Here is a 23628-nt window from a genome sequence, read left to right as displayed (position 1 = left end):
TTGAGTCACTAATTGTTTTGTCATTCAGTCATCTCAGTGGAAGTAATCTTTCTTTGCATGGAAAAATCATGTTTTATAACCTCTGTAGGCTGCTGCACATTCCCTCTATGTAATAATTCACACCGAATGAATATTCAAACATCTAATAAAAACAAGGTTAAATGCACAGTCATTATTTGGAGTGCACTGAAGGAAAAACTAATTTAGCTAAGCTAATAAAACAAAACAGTATGTGCCCATGTAGTGATTAATTGGTTTGTCAATTAACTGATTTGTCACTCACCACAAAATTTGAACCATTATATCCAACCAATTAGTTACATTTATTTTTATCAATTAAGAATTCAAACATATTCACATTTTCAAATGCAAGAAGTTATTTTTCGCAAGTTTCATATCGCTGGAAACTGAACAACTATGTTTTGAATTATTGACTGAACAAAGCAAGCAAATGTTACCTTGGGTGCTGCAAAGCATTAATTACTATTTTCAGAGAGGACAGATTAAACATTTCAAGACAAATTTAAAAGAAGACAAATTTAAAAGATTACTAAGGTGCAAGATGCCCTCTCCTGATATACAACCCCTGGCAAAAATTATGGAATCACCGGCCTCGGAGGATGTTCATTCAGTTGTTTAATTTTGTAGAAAAAAAGCAGATCACAGACATGACACAAAACTAAAGTCATTTCAAATGGCAACTTTCTGGCTTTAAGAAACACTATAAGAAATCAAGAAAAAAAGATTGTGGCAGTCAGTAACGGTTACTTTTTTAGACCAAGCAGAGGAAAAAAATATGGAATCACTCAGTTCTGAGGAAAAAATTATGGAATCACCCTGTAAATTTTCATCCCCAAAACTAACACCTGCATCATATCAGATCTGCTCGTTAGTCTGCATCTAAAAAGGAGTGAACACACCTTGGAGAGCCGTTGCACCAAGTGGACTGACATGAATCATGGCTCCAACACGAGAGATGTCAATTGAAACAAAGGAGAGGATTATCAAACTCTTAAAAGAGGGTAAATCATCACGCAATGTTGCAAAAGATGTTGGTTGTTCACAGTCAGCTGTGTCTAAACTCTGGACCAAATACAAACAACATGGGAAGGTTGTTAAAGGCAAACATACTGGTAGACCAAGGAAGACATCAAAGCGTCAAGACAGAAAACTTAAAGCAATATGTCTCAAAAATCGAAAAATGTACAACAAAACAAATGAGGAACGAATGGGAGGAAACTGGAGTCAACGTCTGTGACCGAACTGTAAGAAACTGCCTAAAGGAAATGGGATTTACATACAGAAAAGCTAAACGAAAGGCATTATTAACACCTAAACAGAAAAAAACAAGGTTACAATGGGCTAAGGAAAAGCAATTGTGGACTGTGGATGACTGGATGAAAGTCATATTCAGTGATGAATCTCGAATCTGCATTGGGCAAGGTGATGATGCTGGAACTGTTGTGTGGGCCGCTGAAGAGGAGGTACTGCTGGCCCACCACCACCAGAGGGTGCCCTGCTTGGAGTGCGGGCTCCAAGCACGAGAGGGCGCCAGACCCAGAAGAAGTGACAGCTGTCATTCATCCCCTGCACCAGCTGTCACTCGTTCATCATCATCACCACCATAAAAGCCAGACTGCAACTTCACCTCCTCGCCGAGAAATCAACTACCAGTAACAAGGTAATTTCTCTGCTGACTGACACTGTGTGTGTTTAACCTGCACTTCTATTGCAGCCGTTTTCCTGGAGTGTTGCCTTATCTGGAGGATTGGCGTTTGGTGTGACAGCGACGGCTTCGCCTCACACCCCAACCCAGATAAGTGGTTGACCAGGAGCTGCACGAGTGTGTGTGATTGGAGGTGGAGGAGCTCCCTCCTAACTGTGTTTGGACTGTGAATTACTGAGTGTGCGGACTCACACTCACACATCATATCTCTGCTTTCTGCCAGCAGTACCAGGGTCGACAGCCGAAGACAGAGGCCACCTGGGGACTCGGGACTTGGCGGCTCCGGTGTTCTTCAGACCGTTGGTGGTGGAAGCCGTGTGGGACGCGGCTTCTCTCTCGTCAGGGGTCTTCTATCTTCGAGCCTGCCCACACGTCACCTGGTGTTTATTGACTGTGCAAATTACTGTACATTTCGTTGTGTATTATCACAACATTAAATTGTTACCTTTTGGCTTACTCATTGTCCGTTCATTTGCGCCTCCTGTTGTGGGTCCGTGCTACGACACCTTCCCAAAAGGAACTTTTGTTTGGTGCCTTTCAAATGAGATTTATAAAGATGACTGCCTGAAGAGAACATGTAAATTTCCACAGTCATTGATTATATGGGGCTACATGTCAGGTAAAGGCACTGGGGAGATGGCTGTCATTACATCATCAATAAATGCACAAGTTTATGTTGATATTTTGGACAATTGAAAGGATGTTTGGGGATGATGAAATCATTTTTCAAGATGATAATGCATCTTGCCATAGAGCAAAAACTGCAAAAACATTCCTTGCAAAAAGACACATAGGGTCAGTGTCATGGCATAGGGTCAATGTCAATAAGCAGATCTGATCTGATTTGATGCAGGTGTTAATTTGGGGGATGAAAATTTACAGGGTGATTCCATAATTTTTTCCTCAGAATTGAGTGATTCCATATTTTTTTCCTCTGCTTGGTCTAAAAAAGTAACCGTTACTGACTGCCACAATCTTTTTTTCTTGATTTCTTATAGTGTTTCTTAAAGCCAGAAAGTTGCCATTTGAAATGACTTTAGTTTTGTGTCATGTCTGTGATCTGCTTTTTTTCTACAAAATTAAACAACTGAATGAACATCCTCTGAGGCCGGTGATTCCATAATTTTTGCCAGGGGTTGTATACACGATATACTGACAGTTCTGTGACATGGACTTACGCAGAGTCTAGGTCATAAAAATAATGGAAAATCTGGTCATGAATTTTCATAAATAAAAGTATTCAAACTCTGCAAATATTTTTCTATTAAAAAAAATGCAGAATTATTTACAGATGATAAAAATGCACAATTCATTTTCACTGGTCTCATGCAATTCATAAAAATGAGATTGTATTTATTAAACTTTCACTATCATGTCATCATTGAATGATTTTTGGCAACTGTGTTTAGCTTGCCATGCTACAGGCAATGCCCCTGAAAAAAGAATCAGTAAGAAAAAAGGTATATATATATATATATATATATATATATATATATATATATATATATATATATATATGAATAATAGGAAGATCTCGCTATGTCAAAAGTTATTTTGTCTAGACCAGAATCCACTGTGTTACATTATGAAATTCTAGGGTGCGTAAAACTTTGCATAGTACTCACATTTATATACGCTTATATATTTTATTTATTATGCTTTTTTAATCTAATCATTTAGAGAGTAGAGCCTCTAACTTTGTTAGCATCAATACAAACCCTTCCATCAAGTTTAATGATAATAAGTTAATTCATTAAAAAAACAAAAACAAAATTAGACTGCAAACAAACCTAGACATGTGGGCACAACCATTATCAGCCTGGTGGAAGCAATTATTACTTGCAGCCCTACAATAATTGTCTAAATTGGAAAGGGAAAAAAGAAAACCTAATATTATTTAATAATGAAAATAATTAGTAGTTGGAGACATACAGTACATGGCTAACAAAACAATTGTTAGAAGGCTTGTTCTGAGACAAACCCAAGACGAGAGTGCTTCAGACAGCAGCCATACTGGGTTTTTCCCCCTCTATATGACAAATCTAGATGGACAGTTCATGACACTTCAAAGACAGACAATGACCAGCCTGATAATTTTATGTCTGCGTCTCACAAACAGGCCATCACGGCTAAAGGGGCAGACTGTAGGGTACGACTGCCTGAAACAAACACAAACAAACACCACGCCAAACTACCCCCACCCACCAAACCACTCTTTCTGAGACAAACATTAGAGAGCGCGTGCACACACATTTCACCTTTACTGTGTCTCTCATTACCAGATGAAACCAACCGTACATTGATTCACAAAATGGAAGGGAAGAACGCATTAGTGTGTAATCACTGACTCCTGCATCGATTGGGGGGATGAATTAAAGGGCAAAGCAATATCATCAGTTGGTTTAGGCTTTGGCTACACACAAATTACAGCTTCAAGGGGAAACAAGAATACCTTAACCTTACTGTCTCCCAATGCATATAGCCGAGCCTATGATGAATGATAATAACAATAATACAGAAGAGATTTATGTCCAGAGAAAACCCACTTGCTTTGAATGTGATTCACCAACTTCTATAACACATCTGCAGACAAGCATATTAATTAGGGATCACAGTTGCAGTGTGACACCTGGGATTCTAACTAAAGACCTTCAGTTTATTAGTGTAGAGTGTTTGTCATTCTGCTGGATAGAGACACACTGCAACCACAAAGAGCCTCAGAACACACAAGTGAATCAGTGGTTTGCTGAAAAGTAGCCAAAAAACTAGAGAATATTCACATTTAAGAAGATGAAATCAGAGAATTTCATTTTTTAAAATCTCTCAAAATGATTAATTGATCATTACAGATTGTAGTTGTTGATTAATTTAATAATAACTGTTGGAGCTCTAATAACCACTTTGATCATTGCTCGGATTAGTCATGTCGGTGATAAAATTAGAATTCATCATCAAGGTAATACGGTGTTATTTCAATCAGTTAGGCAGGGGTGCTGGCCAAGCAGGTGTTCTCTTTTCCAGTGCGGAAGGTTCCTGGTTCAAACCCACCCCTGCCCATTCTCCATGAAACATGGAGTTGCATCATGAAGGGTATCCAGCATAAATTAAATAGTTGTTTTAAGTATGGCGCTTCCAAACGTGCAATATAAAGCATATTCCTTTTTAAGACACAGACTATGTCCTCATAAACATCAAATTGTGTTCTTTCAGTGTCAAACTATTTCAGCAACACAGACATTAATCAATTAGTGATTCCCAACTTTCACAACAGTGACAAACACCCAAATGATGACCTGAGAAATAGCAGTTTTGCAGGCGCAAATACCTTCCAAGCAACAAACAAGATGCAGAGCATTAACTGTTTTCATCACACAACAGAAAGTGCAACTTAACAACACTTTAAGATCAACATAATTTGAGCAATGTTTAATTCCTTCCCTTACAGTTGGATGAGACAGTGCAGCCACAATCTATTCACAGCAATTTACTTTTTCCATATTTTTGTTATTTTACAGCCTTAGTCAAAAATGGAGTAAATAAATTTTTTCCCCTCAAAATTCTACTCACATCACCCCATATTGACAACATGAAACTAGAGACAATCTTCACGAAATGCCCCGCGCGCAGTACTATTTTCCATGTAAAGTGCAGTAATATGTACATGTGTGGGGTAGGTATTTGGTTGAACCCTCATGTGTTTGATGTAAACTGGGATACACAGTGGAAAAATTGGAGATTGACATTATATTTATTTAGAGGATGTGGCCAACAGTGACCATAAAAAGTCGGTAGCCTTCGAACAAATGCAACTATTGGTAATTTTTTAAAAGTGGTCAAGGTCACCGGCCTTCAAACCCATGCGAAGTGCTCCTCCAAGGCATGTACCCACCAAATATGAAGTTTTTGCAAGCAATAGGTGCCGAGGTACATTGCGGTGAACAAATTTCAGGCGAAGGATTTGACAGTTGTGACCATTGGTGACCTTGAAAAGTAGGTCAAGGCCACTGACCTTCAAACCCATGCGAAGTACTCCTCCAAGGCATGTACCCATCAAATATGAAGTTTCTGTGAGGAATAGGTGATGAGCTACGTTGCGGCAAAGGATTTGGCAGTTGTGACCATTGGTGACCTTGGAAAGTAGGTCAAGGTCACCGGTTTTCAAACCCATGCGAAGTACTCCTCCAAAGCATTGACCCACCAAATATGAGGTTTCTGTGAGCAATGGGTGCCGAGCAATGTTGTGGCAAAGGATTTGACAGTTGTGACCATTAAACCCATGCGAAGTACTCCTCCAAGGCAAATACCCACCAAATATGAAGTTTCTGTGAGCAAAAGGTGCAGAGCGACGTTGAGGCAAAGGATTTGACAGTTGTGACCACTGGGTGACCTTCAAAAGAAGGTCAAGGTCACTGGCCTTCGAACGCATACAAAGTACTCCTCCAAGGCATGTACCCACCAAATATGAAGTTTCTGCAAGCAATAGGTGCAAAGCTACGTTGCAGTGAAGGATTTGACAGTTGTGACCACTGGTGACCTTGAAAAGTAGGTCAAGGTTAGTGGCCTTCAACCCCATGTGAAGTACTCCTCCAAGGCATGTACCCACCAAATATGAAGTTTTTGCAAGCAATAGGTGCTGAGCTACGTTGTGGCGAACGAATTGCGGCCGGATGGACAGACAGACGGACAGACGAACAGACAGACAGACGGAAGGATGGACAGACGGACCACCCGGATGCTATATGCTATAGGTTTTTTAAATTGTTGCAAATACATTAAGAATAAAATGTGATAATACGTATGTACCTGTGATAAGAAATCACAGGTACATACGTATTCATGCCCTCTGTTCAATACATTGTTGCTGCACCTTTGGCATCAATTACAGCCTCAAGTCTTGAATATGATGCCACAAGCTTGGTGCACCTATCCTCGCACAGTTTTGTCCATTCCTCTTTGCAGCACCTCTCAAGCTCCATCAGATTGGTGCACAGCCATTTTCAGATCTCTCCAGAGATGTTCAATCAGATTCAGGTCTGGGCTCTGGCTGGGCCACTCAAGGACATTCACAGAATTGTCCTGAAGCCACTCCTTTAATATCTTGGCTGTATGCTTAGGATCATTGTCCTGTTGAAAGATGAACCATCGCGCCAGTCTGAGATCAAGAAAGCTCTGGAGCAGGTTTTCATCCAGGATGACTCTGTACATTGCTGCATTCATCTGAATAGTGTCCCAGTTCCTGCCTCTGAAAAACATCCCCACAGCATGATGCTACCACCACCATGCTTCACTGTAGGGATGGTGCCTGGTTTCCTCCAAACATGACACCTGGCATTCATGCCAAAGAGTTCAATCATCAGACCAGAGAATTTTGTTTCCAACATTTTGACAGTCCTTCAGGTGGGCTGCCATGTGCCTTTTACTAATGGTGCATTTACACATAAGCAAGACACGTTACGAATGTCATTTTTTTGTCATTCGTGACACATTCCTGACATTCTTAACGCGACGTAATGCATCTGAATAGGTTTCTTAACAGTGCATGTTGCATGATATTCTTGATATTCATGGAGCATCTTTTTGGCTGTCAAAAAATCTTCCACGAATGTCACACACCACCCTTATTTCGTCTCATGTCGTGGAGGTTGCAACTGAGCATGTTGATCCATCTTGATGAGTAGTGATCCTTAATAGAACGTGACAACGTTCGTAGTGGTTCCTGTGATGGTACTTGGAGCCCAAACTGTCACGTGTTATAAAGAAGTGACACAGAAACTGTCAAGTTTTGACACGACTTGTAACGTGGCGTCACATTTCACTGCACACACAATGAATCAGTTTTCTGTCATGTGCACACAGTGTGATGCAGTATGCTGAAGAGGAACAGTGACGCAAAGTCGGCCATGTGTCGTTCCACAGTTCCTGCTGAAGCTCCTCCTGCTGTTGTGACCGTTGAGCGGGAGAACGAGTCTGAGAAGGAGGAACCAGAGGAGCGAGAGGAGACTCACGTGCAGCCAGACATCTCTGCACCTAATCCAGTCCGGTGGAGGAAGAAGCATGCGCACAATTAAACCCTGCTGCACCGCATTCAGTTTCATCGCTGCAATATGCTGAAGGAGGACAGTGACGCTAAGTTGGCTAAAAGACCAATTTCAGTGCTCCTCAGCGCACTCCTGCAGATGTTCCACCTGCTGCATGTGGCTGATATTTGGGAAAACGCGTGAGACGAGAGCCGCATGAAGCCACACATCTGGCTCTCCGTCTCCTCCTCCTCTCTGCGCCACTCCATGGCACAAAGCCCAACTAAGCATGCAATCACAAAGTTCTGCTGTGGATTAATACGGATTTTGAGGAGAAAACTTTGTTCAGCAACTGACAGTTGGATGAATATGGGAGTGTGTGTGGAGACAATTCGCCTCATTCACAACGTGACAGAACAGAACAGCGCGCAGAACAGCGCACAACAACGCGGATCATTATTTTTGACCGTGCGTAATGGTTCCTGATAATTCTCCAGCAACACGTGCCATTAATCGTAACGCGTGGTAACAGGTTGCAGCAGTTGCTGAGGACACTTGATGCCTCTGCCCCGAATCATCACATTTGTGATCAGCGGCCAAGAATGTGCACTTCATGGCATTCGTGATGTGCCGTCGTTATGTGTAAACGCAGCATAAGGAGATATGGAAGACACTCATTAGTAGAAGCCACTCTACCATACAGGCCTGATTGGTGGATTGCTCCAGAGATGGATGCCCTCCTGGAAGGTTCTCTTGTCTCCACAGAGGAATGCTGGAGCTGTGACTATCAGGTTTTTGGTCACCTCCCTGACTAAGGCACTTCTGAGTCGATTGCTCAGGTTAGACAGGCGGCCAGCTCGAGAAAAAGTCCTGGTAGATCTAAACTTCTTCCATTTATGGATGATGGATTTCACTGTGCTTACTGAAACCCTCAAAGCAGCAGAAATGTTTCTGTACTCTTCCCCAGATTTGTGCTTTGAGACAATCCTGACTCAGAGGTCTACAGACAGTTCCTTTGACTTCATGCTTGGTTTGTGCTCTGACATGCACTGTCAACTATGGGACCTTATATGTAGACAGGTGTGTGTCTTTCCAAATCATGTCCAATCAACTGAATTTACCCCAAGTGGATTCCAATTAAGCTGTCAGAAACATCTCAAGGATGATCACTTGAAACAGGATGCACGTGAGCTCAATTTTGAGCTTAATGGCAAAGGCTGTGAATACTTATGTACATGTGATTATTTAGGTTTTTTTCTCTTTTATTTTAACAAATTTGTTTTTCACACTGTCAATATGGAGTATTGTGTGTAGAATGTTTAGGAAAGAAATTAATTTCATCTATTTTGGAATAAGGCTGTAACATACAAAAATGTGGAAAAAGTGCAGCGCTGTGAATACTTTCTGGATGCACAGTACATCCCCAAATCAATATTATGCTTATTTTTGACTTTTACTTTGAGTACGGTTTATTACTTTTTTATTTTAATGAGCCTCTCTCTCGCTCTTTGTTTTTTTTTTTTTCAGTCATCGCTGGCAGATCTCAGGGTGTATGGGCACCTCCTTTGTTCCTCTAAATTTGACTTTGTCCAAGACATTTTTGGTTAAATGCCTACCCTGCTTTTCCTAATCTCAGGTCTTTTGGGTGATTTCCACCAAACTGGGCATGTGGATGAATGTCTACCCTGTTTTGGCAAAGGTCATGGTTAACAGACTGAAGGGCTAAAATTTTGATTTTCATCGAATTTACAGCAAATGTGGCACACATATGTAGGCAGCTTCCAGAAATGTCAGAAGAAGGTGAAATTTACCAAAAGTCAATCACTGGGGTCTCTGTATGTTTGTTGGCCAATTACTACAGCATCCTTTGGTCAATGTATTTATTTATTTATTTTTACCAAACTAGTATGTAATGAAGGTCAACCCTGGAATCATTAAAGGGTTAATTCTGGAAAAGGTCAATGGCAGTACTTAGGTGAATTGTGAAACTGCTTGGAATCAACCAAAGTTATATCATTCAGGTGTTAAGGTCCACTGTAAGATTTCTGAGGTTTTTTTTTAATTGTTTTCTTTTTTAAACCAGTAAATTTTCTCTTGAAGGTGACCACATCATTGTTGGTGGTATACTTACCCTACCTGTTGGGAAAGTGTAGGAGCACGGACCCACAACAGGGGGCGCAAATGAACGGACAATGGAGTAAGTCAAAATAACAACGCTTTACTGTTGTGAATGTGCACAACGAATACAACCAATTACAGAAATGGACAACAGTCAATACACATAAGTGTCGTGTGGGCAGGCTCGAAGATAGGAGACGCCTCTCCAAGGTAAGACCGGAACCACACGGCTTCCTCCGCCACAGGACCCCGGGAATACTGGAGCCGCCAAGTCCCGAACTCCCAGGTGGCCACTGCCTCCGCGTGTCGGACCTGGTACTGCTGGCGAGGGAAAAAGAACAGTTAGATGGGGGCGCGTTTGCACCCAGAACGCCGAACGGCAGGAAAGGTACCTCCACCTCTCGTTGGAACAGTAATCCAATAAACTAGCTCAGTCAAAAATATATACTCTGTATGCTTCGATATGTTACCTCTCCGGTAGAAACGATATCTCGGCGATGAGGTGGAGATGCCGTCCTGCTGATATACCCCAGTGATAATTGCCGTCAGCTGTCTCAGGTGATGGGTGATAGCTGTTACCGAGGCTGCTCCTGTGGGGCGGCGGCACCCTCTGGTGCCTGGAGCCCGCACTCCAGGCAGGGCGCCCTCTGGTGGTGGTGGGCCAGCAGTACCTCCTCTTCAGCGGCCCACACAACAGGACCCCCCCCTCAACGGGCGCCTCCTGGCGCCCGACCGGGCTTGTCCGGGTGGCGACGGTAGAAGTCGGCCAGGAGGGCCGGGTCCAGGATGAAGCTCTTCTTCACCCAGGAGCATTCTTCGGGACCATACCCCTCCCAGTCCACCAGATATTGAAAGCCCCGGCCCATCCGACGGACGTCCAACAACCGGCGCACTGTCCAAGCCGGCTCGCCATCGATGATCCGGGCAGGAGGTGGTGCCGGACCGGGTGTACAGAGGGGCGAGGTGTGATGGGGCTTGAGCTTCGACACATGAAATACAGGATGGATCCGCAGTGAGGCTGGAAGCTGAAGCCTCACTGCGGCGGGATTGATGACCTTGAGGATTTTAAACGGTCCTATGTACCTGTCCTGTAGTTTAGGGGAGGCCACTTGTAGTGGGATGTCCTTTGTGGACAACCACACTTCCTGCCCGGGGCGATACGTAGGGGCCGGGGTCCGCCGCCGGTCTGCATGGGTCTTCGCCCTCATCCGGGCCTTCAACAAAGCAGAACGGGCGGCACGCCACACCCAACGGCACTTCCGCAGGTGGGCCTGGACCGAGGGCACACCGACCTCTCCCTCAACCACCGGGAACAACGGGGGCTGATACCCCAAACACACCTCAAAGGGGGAGAGGCCGGTGGCTGATGACACTTGACTGTTGTGGGCGTACTCGATCCAGGCCAGATGAGTACTCCAGGCCGCCGGGTGCGCGGCTGTCACACAACGCAGTGTTTGCTCCATTTCTTGATTGGCCCGCTCTGCTTGCCCGTTGGTCGGGGGGTGATACCCGGACGAGAGACTGACCGTGGCCCCCAGTTCCCGGCAAAAGCTCCTCCAGACATGCGAGGAGAACTGGGGACCGCGATCGGAGACGATGTCTGATGGTATCCCATGCAGGCGGACGACGTGGTGGACCAGGAGGTCCGCTGTCTCCTGGGCCGTTGGGAGCTTCGGGAGGGCCACGAAGTGGGCCGCCTTGGAGAATCGGTCCACTATCGTGAGGATCACGGTGTTTCCCTGGGACGGCGGGAGGCCCGTGACAAAATCCAGGCCGATGTGGGACCAGGGGCGATGGGGCACGGGCAGCGGCTGTAGCAGTCCCGGAGCCTTGCGATGGTTGGCCTTGCCCCTGGCACAGGTGGTACAGGCCTGGATATAGTCCCGGACGTCGGCCTCCAGGGACGCCCACCAGAAGCGCTGCCGGACAACTGCCACGGTTCTTCGCACCCCTGGATGACAGGAGAGCTTAGAGCCGTGACAGAAGTCCAGGACTGCAGCCCTTGCCTCTGGTGGGACGTAAAGTCTGTTCTTTGGTCCAGTCCCGGGGTCCGGGCTTCATGCCAGGGCCTCCCGGACGGTTCTCTCTACGTCCCAGGTGAGGGTGGCCACGATAGTGGACTCCGGGATGATGGGTTCCGGTGGATCCGACAACTCCGCTTTGACCTCGTCTTCGTGTACCCGGGACAAGGCACCCGACTTCTGGTTCTTGGTCCCGGGCCGGTAGGTGATGCGGAAGTCAAAACGGCCGAAGAACAGTGACCAGCGGGCTTGCCTGGGATTCAGCCGCTTGGCGGTCCTGATATATTCCAGGTTCCGGTGGTCAGTGAAAACCGTGAATGGCACGGACGTTCCCTCGAACAGGTGTCTCCACTCTTCAAGAGCCTCTTTCACCGCAAGGAGTTCTCGGTTGCCGACGTCATAGTTCCGTTCAGCCGGGGTCAACCTGCGGGAAAAATAGGCACACAGATGAAGGACCTTATCAGTCTTCCCGCTCTGGGACAGCACAGCTCCTATCCCTGAGTCCGAGGCGTCCACTTCAACCACTAACTGGCGACTAGGATCGGGCTGCACCAGAACGGGTGCAGACGAGAAGCGCCGTTTCAACTCCTTGAACGCGGCCTCGCAACGATCCGACCAGGTGAAGGGGACTTTTGGTGAGGTCAGGGCTGTCAGGGGGCTAACAACCTGGCTGTAGCCCTTAATGAACCTCCTGTAGAAATTCGCAAAGCCGAGGAACTGTTGCAGCTTCCTACGGCTTGTGGGTTGGGGCCAGTCTCTCACCGCTGCAACCTTGGCCGGATCAGGAGCGACGGAGTTGGGGGAGATGATGAACCCCAGGAAGGACAAAGAGGTGCGGTGAAACTCACACTTCTCGCCCTTAACAAACAGCCGGTTCTCCAATAACCGCTGCAGGACCTGACGTACATGTCGGACATGGGTCTCAGGATCCGGAGAAAAGATGAGTATGTCGTCTAAATATACGAAGACGAATCGGTGCAGGAAGTCCCGCAAGACATCATTAACCAATGCTTGGAACGTCGCGGGAGCATTTGTAAGACCGAACGGCATGACCAGGTACTCAAAATGACCTAACGGGGTGTTAAATGCCGTCTTCCACTTGTCTCCCTTCCGGATCCGAACCAGGTGATACGCATTCCTAAGATCAAGCTTGGTGAATATCTTGGCTCCATGCAGGGGCGTGAACACCGAATCCAACAAGGGTAAGGGGTATCGGTTACGAACCGTGATTTCGTTCAGCCCCCTGTAATCAATGCATGGACGTAATCCGCCATCCTTTTTCCCCACAAAAAAGAAACCCGCACCCATCGGGGAGGTGGAATTCCGGATCAACCCGGCAGCCAAAGAGTCCCGGATGTAGGTCTCCACTGATTCGCGTTCAGGTCGTGAGAGGTTGTACAGCCTGCTGGACGGGAACTCAACGCCTGGAACCAAATCAATGGCACAATCATACGGGCGGTGCGGGGGAAGGGTGAGTGCCAGATCCTTGCTGAACACCTCCGCAAGGTCATGGTACTGCACCGGCACCGTCCCTAGATTGGGCGGGGCTCTGACCTCCTCCCTGGCCTGGGAACCGGGAGGAACCGAGGAACCTAAACATACCCGATGGCAGGTCTCGCTCCACTGGACCACTACCCCGGACGGCCAATCGATCCGGGGATTGTGTTTCAACATCCAGGGAAAAGCTAAAATCACACGGGAGGTGGCCGGAGTTACAAAAAACTCGATCTCCTCCCGGTGATTCCCCGACACCACCAGAGTTACTGGTGGTGTCTTGTGAGTGATTGGATGGAGTAGGGAGCCATCTAGTGCCCGTACCTGCACAGGCGAGGTAAGCGCCACCAGAGGGAACCCTATCTCCCTGGCCCATTTGCTATCAAGCAAATTCCCTTCTGAGCCCGTGTCCACCAGTGCTGGGGCCTTCAGGGTTAAATCCTCATAAAGGATTGTAACTGGGAGTCGTGTGGCGATGTGGGTGTGTCCCACGTGAACGTCTCGGCCCCCCCCTAGCCCAGTGTCTAGGGGCGGGCATTGGTGTTTAACCGCTCGGGGCAGTCTCTTACCTGATGCTCAATCGAGCCACAAACAAAACACGCTCCGCGGGCCAGCCTCCTTTGTGTGGCCGGTGCCCTAAATGTTGCCCTACTCGTGTCCATAGCTTCGTCAGCAGGGGGAGCTGTGATCGCACGGAGCGCAGGGGCCGTGGAGCGTGGGGAGGGCGGAACGCGGTTGGAACCGGAAGGGAGAGGGACGACGCGTGCCTGGCCACGCCCTTCGTCTCGTTCCCGACGGCGCTCATTTAACCGATTGTCTAATCGTATGACAAGATCGATAAGCCCATCCAAATCCCGCGGTTCGTCCTTAGCCACCAGGTGCTCCTTGAGGACCAATGACAGTCCGTTTACGAAGGCGGCGCGGAGGGCAGTGCTATTCCAGCCAGACCTCGCAGCCGCGATGCGGAAGTCGACTGCATAGGCAGCTGCGCTCCGGCGCCCCTGTCTCATTGACAGCAGCACGGCTGAAGCGGTCTCTCCTCTATTAGGGTGATCGAACACTGTTCTGAGCTCCCTCACAAACCCATCATATGTCAGAAGGAGCCGTGAACTTTGCTCCCAGAGCGCTGTAGCCCAAGCGCGTGCCTCACCACAAAGCAGATTTATCACATAAGCTACTTTGCTAGCGTCAGTCGCGCACATGACGGGACGCTGTGCGAAGACGAGCGAACACTGCATAAGGAAATCCGCGCACGTCTCCACACAGCCTCCGTACGGCTCTGGGGGGCTTATGTATGCTTCAGGGGATGGTGGGGGGGGGTCGTTGGACAACCAGTGGAACGTCGCTGTCACGCACAGGGTCTACGGGAGGGAGAGCCGCAGCGGCGCCCGGAGGGCGCGCTTCCACCTGCGCGGCGAGAGCCTCCACCCTGCGGTTCAGGAGGGCGTTCTGCTCGGCCATCAAGTCTAACCGAGTCGTGAAAGCGGTGAGGATCCGCTGCAACTCACCGATTACCCCTCCTGCGGACGCCTGTGCGCCTTGTTCTTCCATTGGCCGTTCAACAGCCGGTTGACGCCCCTCGGGATCCATGACGCTGGCCGAGATATCCTGCTGGGAAAGTGTAGGAGCACGGACCCACAACAGGGGGCGTAAATGAACGGACAATGGAGTAAGTCAAAATAACAACGCTTTACTGTTGTGAATGTGCACAACGAATACAACCAATTACAGAAATGGACAACAGTCAATACACATAAGTGTCGTGTGGGCAGGCTCGAAGATAGGAGACGCCTCTCCAAGGTAAGACCGGAACCACACGGCTTCCTCCGCCACAGGACCCCGGGAATACTGGAGCCGCCAAGTCCCGAACTCCCAGGTGGCCACTGCCTCCGCGTGTCGGACCTGGTACTGCTGGCGAGGGAAAAAGAACAGTTAGATGGGGGCGCGTTTGCACCCAGAACTCCAAACGGCAGGAAAGGTACCTCCACCTCTCGTTGGAACAGTAATCCAATAAACTAGCTCAGTCAAAAATATATACTCTGTATGCTTCGATATGTTACCTCTCCGGTAGAAACGATATCTCGGCGATGAGGTGGAGATGCCGTCCTGCTGATATACCCCAGTGATAATTGCCGTCAGCTGTCTCAGGTGATGGGTGACAGCTGTTACCGAGGCTGCTCCTGTGGGGCGGCGGCGCCCTCTGGTGCCTGGAGCCCGCACTCCAGGCAGGGCGCCCTCTGGTGGTGGTGGGCCAGCAGTACCTCCTCTTCAGCGGCCCACACAACACTACCTATCAGCCACAGCTTAGCATCTTCATGCCCAAAGTATGATTATCTAGTTGTTATAATACAGAACTTTACTATAGTACTTTCCTCAGAAATTGTATGAAAAGACAAGGGCATCAAGTATTGAAAGCTGGTTCAGATACAATTACAAAGAACTTGAAAATTGTTATAAACACTTTACATATTCAACATGCGCCACAATCCAAGAGCTGTTTGTTACAAATGTAGGTTTGGTTTGCGGACTCTGGATACACCCTGTATACGGTGTGCAAGGGTGAAAGAGCAGCAATACTCTCAAGACATTACTTACAACAATTTTGGATGTCCAAACTTTGAACAGTGTTTGTGTATCCATGTACTTCAACTGTGTGCATTTTTTTCTTCATTTGTCATTAATGAAAGTGGACATGCACTGCGCTGTTGTAGTATATAGCTAACAAGTGGTCATGAGTCATCTTTAGTTACCTGTTTCTCATGTTTTTTCACATGATGAGCTCCATTTTATCCAAGCACGTTTCAAAACAACTTCCCAACAAATGTTGATAATGCTGATGACCCAGCATCATTAATCCAAGTCCAACAATGAGACTTTAATAGTAAAGAGCTGCCTCTCTGGCAACATTAAAATGGTGTTTTTGTGAAGCATATTCAGGAATATATGATTGTTATGGACTTCGCTATTATGGAGTTGTTGATTAATGATTTCATTATGGACCATCACTTAGATGTGATTGGGTTATGTGAAACCTGGCTTAAACCTACAGCTGTCCTCCCCTTAAATGAGGCCTGCCCACCGGCGTACACATTTAGTCACGTCCCTTGTGATGCAAAGCAAGGCAGGGGTGTTGCTCTTATTTATGAATTTAGGTTTAGCTTATTAGCTGTTGGGGGTCACAAATATAACTCATCTGAGCATCTGATTCTCCGCTCTGCCCACGATGCCTCATATTGCCAAGGTCAGAAGAATAAAAATCAGCAATATTACTTTGTCACTGTATATAGGCCTCCTGGCCCATACTCTGAATTTTTAGATGAATTTGGTGCATTCATCTCTACCTTGTCAACGAGTGCAGATAACATTCTGATTATTCGTGACTTTAACATTCATATAAATAAGCTTTCTGATCCCCTCTGCAAATCATTTATGGAAATTGTGGATGCATTAGGATTTCAGTAATGCATTCAGGAGTCGTCGCTCATTAGTGGAAATACCCTGGATTTGGTTCTTGCACGTGGTATTGCTGTCACGAATATTGACATCATGCCTCTCACATCAGTGGTCTCTGATCACTCACTTATTAGGTTTACAGTTTTGCTGCCATGTTTAGTGGAACAACAACCTTATTTATCACTATAGTGATGCATCAACTCCTCAACTATGAGTGAACTCAAAGCTAGACTGCCTGATATCTTAGCTTTACGTTTAGCAAATGCCCAATCAGTAGACAGTCTTGTGGATAGTTTAAACTCAGTGCTCAAAACTACACTCGACATGACTGTGCAACCTTTGTTAAAACCATGCCCCCCTAAAACACAGGTTCAATAACTACTTGCGTGACTTCAAGCATAAGGCTAGAGGTCAAGAATGGGAATGGCACAGTTCAAAATGAGAGGTTTTCCACCTTGCGTGGCGTGATGCTATCTTAGAATATAAGCATGCACTACTGGCTACAAAGTGGACCTATTACTCTGATTTGATCAACAAAAACAAGCATAACTCAAAGTTCTTGTTCGATGGTGGCAACACTTATATACATGGACAACCACCTGTAGTTCACTCTCGTTTTACAGCACAAGATTTCCTGGATTACTTCAAGAAGAAAATAGAAGGAATTAGGTTGAGCATATCACAGCATGCCTTAACCCAGCCACAACACCCTGTTATTGAGATGGGTGCCATTACTGAGGTATTACCTAGATTTACAGAATTTGATAGTATCTCTCTAGGCATGCTGACAAAACTCGTAAGAGTTCCCAGGCCAGTGTGGAGATATAATCTCTCCACCAAGACCTGGGTATTTTCTGGTGTCTCCTCCCAGATGGATGTGCCTGGAACACCTCTCTGGGGAGGCACCCAGGGGAGCATTCTTATCAGATGCCCAAACCACCTCAGCTGCCTCCTTTCAATGCGAAGGAGCAGCAGCTAAGGAGCAGCGGCTCTACTCCAAGCTCCCCAAGGATGACCAATCGTCTCACCTTGTCTCTAAAGGAGACACCAGCCACCCTCCTAAGGAAGACCATTTTGGCCAAATGTACCCACAATGTAGTTCTTTCTGTCATGACCCAACCCTCATGACTATAAGTGAGAGTAGGAACAAAGACTACCAGTAGATCGAGACCTTCACCTTTTGGCTCAACTCCCTTTTCATCACAACAGTACAGTAGAGCTTGTGGTGAGTGGTATAAACAATATATTCGGTTCATGGTACAAACTTGGCCGACAGTAGAGATTTAGACTCCACCAACCAATCGTGGTCATGCTTGTTGATGATGTCATCGTATCTTCCTCAGTGACTCTGAATGACTGGAAAAGGCTGTAGTTTGGTCACAGGCTCCATCTCCACCTCAGCAGATTAAAGTTCTTGTAAGAGTGTAAAATTCTAAGTTATTTTAACCCTCTGGAGTCGCGTGACTGAATTCGGTCGTGTAAAAGTCACATGATCGAATTAAGCAATTGTCCCATTAAATTCACCAGACTAAGTCTCTGTTTCAATGCATTTTAAAAGTGCACGCTTCAAGGTTAATACAAGTTTTTACATTATGTTAATAGCCCTACTATAACCTGAATTCTGATTAAAAATTTCTTCAGTTTTTTTGTGAATTTTATGGTCATATTTGGCACGCTTATTTGCAGCAATAAACAGTCTCACATTTCCTCATTCAAATGAGCTGAGAGCTCTGTCTCGGAGCAGGGGAGTGGAGAAAAAAACATGCCTTCTCCTTTCTCATTGGTGGAACACCCATGACACTGGCCAATCAGGATCATCAATCCACATGGTGGTGTTTCTGAAATCTTTCTGGACAAAACGCCACCAAAAGCAGACAAACTATCACTGCCTCCTGCTGGACAGATCCAGGAATGGTGAAATTAGATTATTCCAATGCACAAAATACATGTCTAACAAGTAAGAGAATCAGGTGCTCAAAATGAATTATACGAGGTCTGTTAGAAAAGTATCTGACCTTTTTATTTTTTTTTCAAAAACCTGATGGATTTGAATCATGTGCTTGCATGAGCCAACCTTGAACCTTCGTGCGCATGCGTGACTTTTTTCACGCCTGTCGGTTGCGTCATTTGCTTGTAAGCAGCCTTTGTGTAAAGATGGGTGGAGTCTCTCTTCGTTTTTTCTTTGCAAGGAAATGGCGGAACGACTGGAGCAGCGCGACTACATCAAATTTTGCCACAAACTGGGCAATAGCCAGGTGGAAACCATTCAGATTATTCAGATGGCTTTCGGTGACGATCCTCTGGGCATCACACAGATTAAGCAGCGGTACAACCGGTTTAAAGACGTCCGCACAATGGTGGAGGTCGCGCCGTGCTCCGATCGGCATCAAAAAGCTGAAACGGCCGGATCATTTCCAAAGTGAACGCTGTAAAATGCTGTAACATGCCCAGCTCGTCAACCATTCAGAAGATTCAGACGGCTTTCGGTGGCTTTTCAGTCGTGTGACTATCCGAGAAATTGTGGACAAGCTGGACATGTCAGGGCATGTCCTGTGAGGCTTCATCACGGAGGCGCTGTTGCTGCACCATCAGCTTCATGCCGATGAATTTTGCCACCACTGTTTTCATGGCAAAATCTTCTGTCACAGTGGAATGTGCCGAAAAAGTGCTGAGAAATGGTAAATGGACTGCATTTATATTGAGCTTTTCCATTTGCATCAGATGCTCAAAGTGCTTTACAATAATGCCTCACATTCACCCCGATGTCAGGGTGCTGCCACACAAGGCGCTCACTACACACCGGGAGCAATAGGGGATTAAAGACCCTGCCCAAGGGCCCTTAGTGATTTTCCAGTCAGGCTGGGATTTGAACCGAGGATCTTCTGGTCTCAAGCCCAACACCTTAACCACCAGACCATCACCTCCCCCTGATGTCCACCTCTTCCGCAATTTCTCGGATAATCACACGACGGTCCCACATCACCACAGCGTTCACTTTGGAAATGATCCGGTTGTTTCAGCGTGTTGATGCCGATCAGAGCGCGGCGCGCCCTCCATCGTTGTGCGGACGTGTTTAAACCGGTTGTACCACTCCTTAATCTGTGTGATGCCCAGAGGATTGTCACCGAAAGCCATCTGAATAATCCAAATGATTTCCACCTGGCTATTGCCCAGTTTGTGGCAAAATTTGATGCAGTCGCGCTGCTCCAGTCGTTCCATCATTTCCTTGCAAAGAAAAAACGATGAGAGATTACACCCATCCTCACACAAAGGCTGCTTACAAGCAAATGACGCAACCGACAGGCGTGAAAAAAAATCATGCATGCGCACGAAGGTTCAAGGTTGGCTCATGCAAGCACACGTGATTCAAATCCATCAGGTTTTTGAAAAAAATAAAAAGGTCGGATACTTTTCTAACAGACCTCGTATCTGATCATTTTTTTTGTTCTTTTACACTTTCGTTTATATCGTGATGATGACTGTTACCGTGAAGGGATTCAATTTATATCATGATATAAATTTTAAATCATATCGCCCAGCCCTAGGTAGAGCCAATGCAATACCGCCCCTGCTGCACAGATTCTCCAGCCAATCTCATGCTCCATTCTCCCCTCACTCGTGAACAAGACGCTAAGGTACTTCAACTCCTTCACTTGGGGCAAGACCGCATTCCTTACCCAGAGTAGGCAATCCATCGGGTTCCTGCTGACAACCATAGCCTCAGATTTAGAGGTGCTGATCCTCATCCCAGCCGCTGAACACTCAGCTGTGAACCAAGCCAGTGAGTGTTACAGGTCAAAGGCTGATGAAGCCAACAGGACCACATCATCTGCAAAAAGCAGTGACGAGACGCTGAGCCCACCAAACTGAAGACCCTCCTCGCCCTTACTACGCCTCAATATCCTGTCCATGAATATCACAAACAGGATTGGTGACAAGGCGCAACCCTGGCGGAGGCCAACCCCCACCGGAAACGAGTCCGATATACTGCCGAGCACCCGAACAGAGCTCTCGCTTTTTGAGTACAGAGATTGGATGGTCCTGAGAATTGACCCCTTCGCTCCATACTCCCACAGCTCCTCCCACAGTATCGTCCGGGGTACCCGATCATACGCCTTCTCCAAGTCCACAAAACACATGAATGGTTCAGGTGCAAAAACCCCATAAACGCCACGCCCATGGAAAATAACTATTGCAAGTGAAAGCTTACTGAGGCTCATATCCGATAACAAAATCAATTCTGCTGCAACACCCCATAAATCCTGTGGTAAATGCAAGTCAAGATACGGTTTGTATGCAGAACCTCGTAAGTGCCATCTCAGTTTGTGTGTAAAACCACATAGTGAACAGCGCACCACTCATTGGCATGTATCTCGGTCACATGACGCAAAGATTGCGGCGCCCACGAGAGCTTCTCTCATGCTGCGTATACACATAACGATGGCACGTCATGAATGCCACGAAGTATACATTCTTGGCTGCTGATCACAAATGTGATGATTTGAGTCAGAGGCATCAGGTGTCCTCAAGAACTGCAGCAACCTGTTACCACATAACTCGTTCAAGGCGCTTGTCTTCACACACACACACACACACACACACACACACACACACACACACACACACACACACACACACACACACACACACACACACACACACACACACACACACACACACACACCCATATTCATCCATCTGCTGATGAACAATTCAGATCGCTCCAGTTTGCTCCTTTAAATCCACACCAGAAGAACTTTGTGATTGCATGCTTAGTTGGCCTTTGTGCCATGGAGTGGCGCAGAGAGGAGGATGAGACAGAAAGAGCCAGATGTGTGGCTTCATGCAGCTCTCGTCTTGCTCGTTTTCCCAAACATCAGCCACAACAGCAGGTGGAACACCTGCAGGAGCACGCTGAGGACTTGGAACGAATCTTTTAGCCGACTTGGCATCTCAGTCCTAGCGTACATTCAAGTGATGGACTTACTGAGTTTTGCAAACAAACTGAAGGTGGAGATACCAGGTTTTGCAGCCAAATTTATTAAAGGTTGCTAATTAATACATTTCTGAATAAAGGTTGATTTTTGAGATTCTGTAATTTTGTTCGGTGCACCATAACCATTTCATAACAAGAAAGAATGATTAATGGAGATGTACAACTTCAATCAGGTAAATATCCTTATTTAAAACAAGAGTGGTCTGGTGGAGATACAAGGTTTTGCGCCTGAACTCTTCACATGCAGACTGGATAAGCATACTCCCAGGCACCCTCCAGGATCCTTGTGAGAGTGAAGAGCTGGTTGGTTGTTCCACAGCCAGGACGGAACCCACACTGTTCCTCTTCAATCATAGGTTTGACTATCGGCCAAACCCTCCTTTCCAGCACCCTGCAGTAGACTTTACTAGGGTGGGTGAGTACTGTGATGCCCCCATAACTGGCACAGACTCTCTGCTCTCCTGATGTTTCTTCCATTTTCTAATAATTACGCCTACAGTTTCCTTATCACCAAGCTGCTTGCCTGTTGTCCTGTAGCCCATCTCAGCCTTGTACAGTCTACAATTTTGTCCCTGGTGTCCTGAGACAGCTCTGTGGTCTTGGCCTTAGTGGATAGGTTGGAGTGTGATTGATTGAGTGTGTGGGCAGTGCCTTTTATACAGGTAACAAGTTCAAACAGGTGCAATTAATACAGATGAAGAGTGCAGAATAAGAGGCCAGAAAACACCTGCAGTAGTTTGGCAACAGGTGGTGGCATCAAAAGATGTCTTGCAGGTCAAATTTCATGGAGTGGCACTAGCTGTGCTAAACAGAAAATTTGCACGATGTAAAGTTTCTCCAATCACAACTACAGAAGGCTGCATCTTCCTCTCAGTTGTCATGGGTGACTTCACTCATCTCCTTTATGCATGGTTACTCAGTTTTTGAGAACTAAATACTGTAGACAGATATACCAAACAATACCACAGTGTTTGCATTTCTTAATGACGGGTGTAAAAGTCACTGTCCAAATACTTATGAACTTATTGATAACTGGAAAGTCTTGTCTGTGTGTCCACAATATAATCTACACTCAACAAAATATAAACACTTTTGGTTTTGCTCCCATTTTGTATGAGATGAACTCAAAGATCTAAAACTTTTTCCACATACACAATATCACCATTTCCCTCAAATATTGTTCACAAACCAGTCTAAATCTGTGATAGTGAGCACTTCTCCTTTGCTGAGATAATCCATCCCACCTCTCAGGTGTGCCATATCAAGATGCTGATTAGACACCATGATTAGTGCACAGGTGTGCCTTAGACTGTCCACAATAAAAGGCCACTCTGAAAGTTGCAGTTTTATCACACAGCACAATGCCACAGATGTCGCAAGATTTGAGGGAGCGTGCAATTGGCATGCTGACAGCAGGAATGTCAACCAGAGCTGTTGCTCGTGTACTGAATGTATTTTTCTCTACCATGTATACCATGTGTATTAGTAAAAATCAATTAGTCCTGTACTCATAGTTTAAAAGGGTCACAAACGCACAACTTATTTTGTAGATTTAGGTATGCAGATTGGTACAGGGGTGGTGGCCGAGTGGTTAGTGCACTGGTGCAATGTAATTTGGAGTTGAGTCAGGAAGGGCATCTGGCGTAACACCTGTGCCAATTCAACATGCAGATCTACCTTGGATTTGCTGTGACCACCCCGAGTGCAAACAAGGAAGCAGTTAAGTAAGATACTCACCTATGAGAAGGACTGTTCCAACTGCGAGACCACCACCTGTTTGTGAAGAATAAAAATAATTAAATG

General features: G+C 46.2%; 1 protein-coding gene across 1 annotated transcript in view; it reads right to left on the bottom strand.

Moving 5' to 3' along the window:
- elp4 (elongator acetyltransferase complex subunit 4) overlaps nucleotides 1-23628 on the bottom strand; it is a 234993-nt gene that overhangs the window by 190985 nt on the left and 20380 nt on the right. The window contains exon 2 of the mRNA XM_034188702.1: nucleotides 23563-23598. Coding sequence (XP_034044593.1) covers nucleotides 23563-23598 — 36 coding nt within the window. The remainder of the gene's footprint in view (nucleotides 1-23562; nucleotides 23599-23628) is intronic.

Source organism: Thalassophryne amazonica, chromosome 2 (assembly GCF_902500255.1).
Source record: "Thalassophryne amazonica chromosome 2, fThaAma1.1, whole genome shotgun sequence".
Taxonomy (NCBI): Eukaryota; Metazoa; Chordata; class Actinopteri; order Batrachoidiformes; family Batrachoididae; genus Thalassophryne; species Thalassophryne amazonica.
The sequence above is the reverse complement of the archived record's forward strand: the minus strand, read 5'-3'. Positions and strand labels throughout refer to the sequence as shown.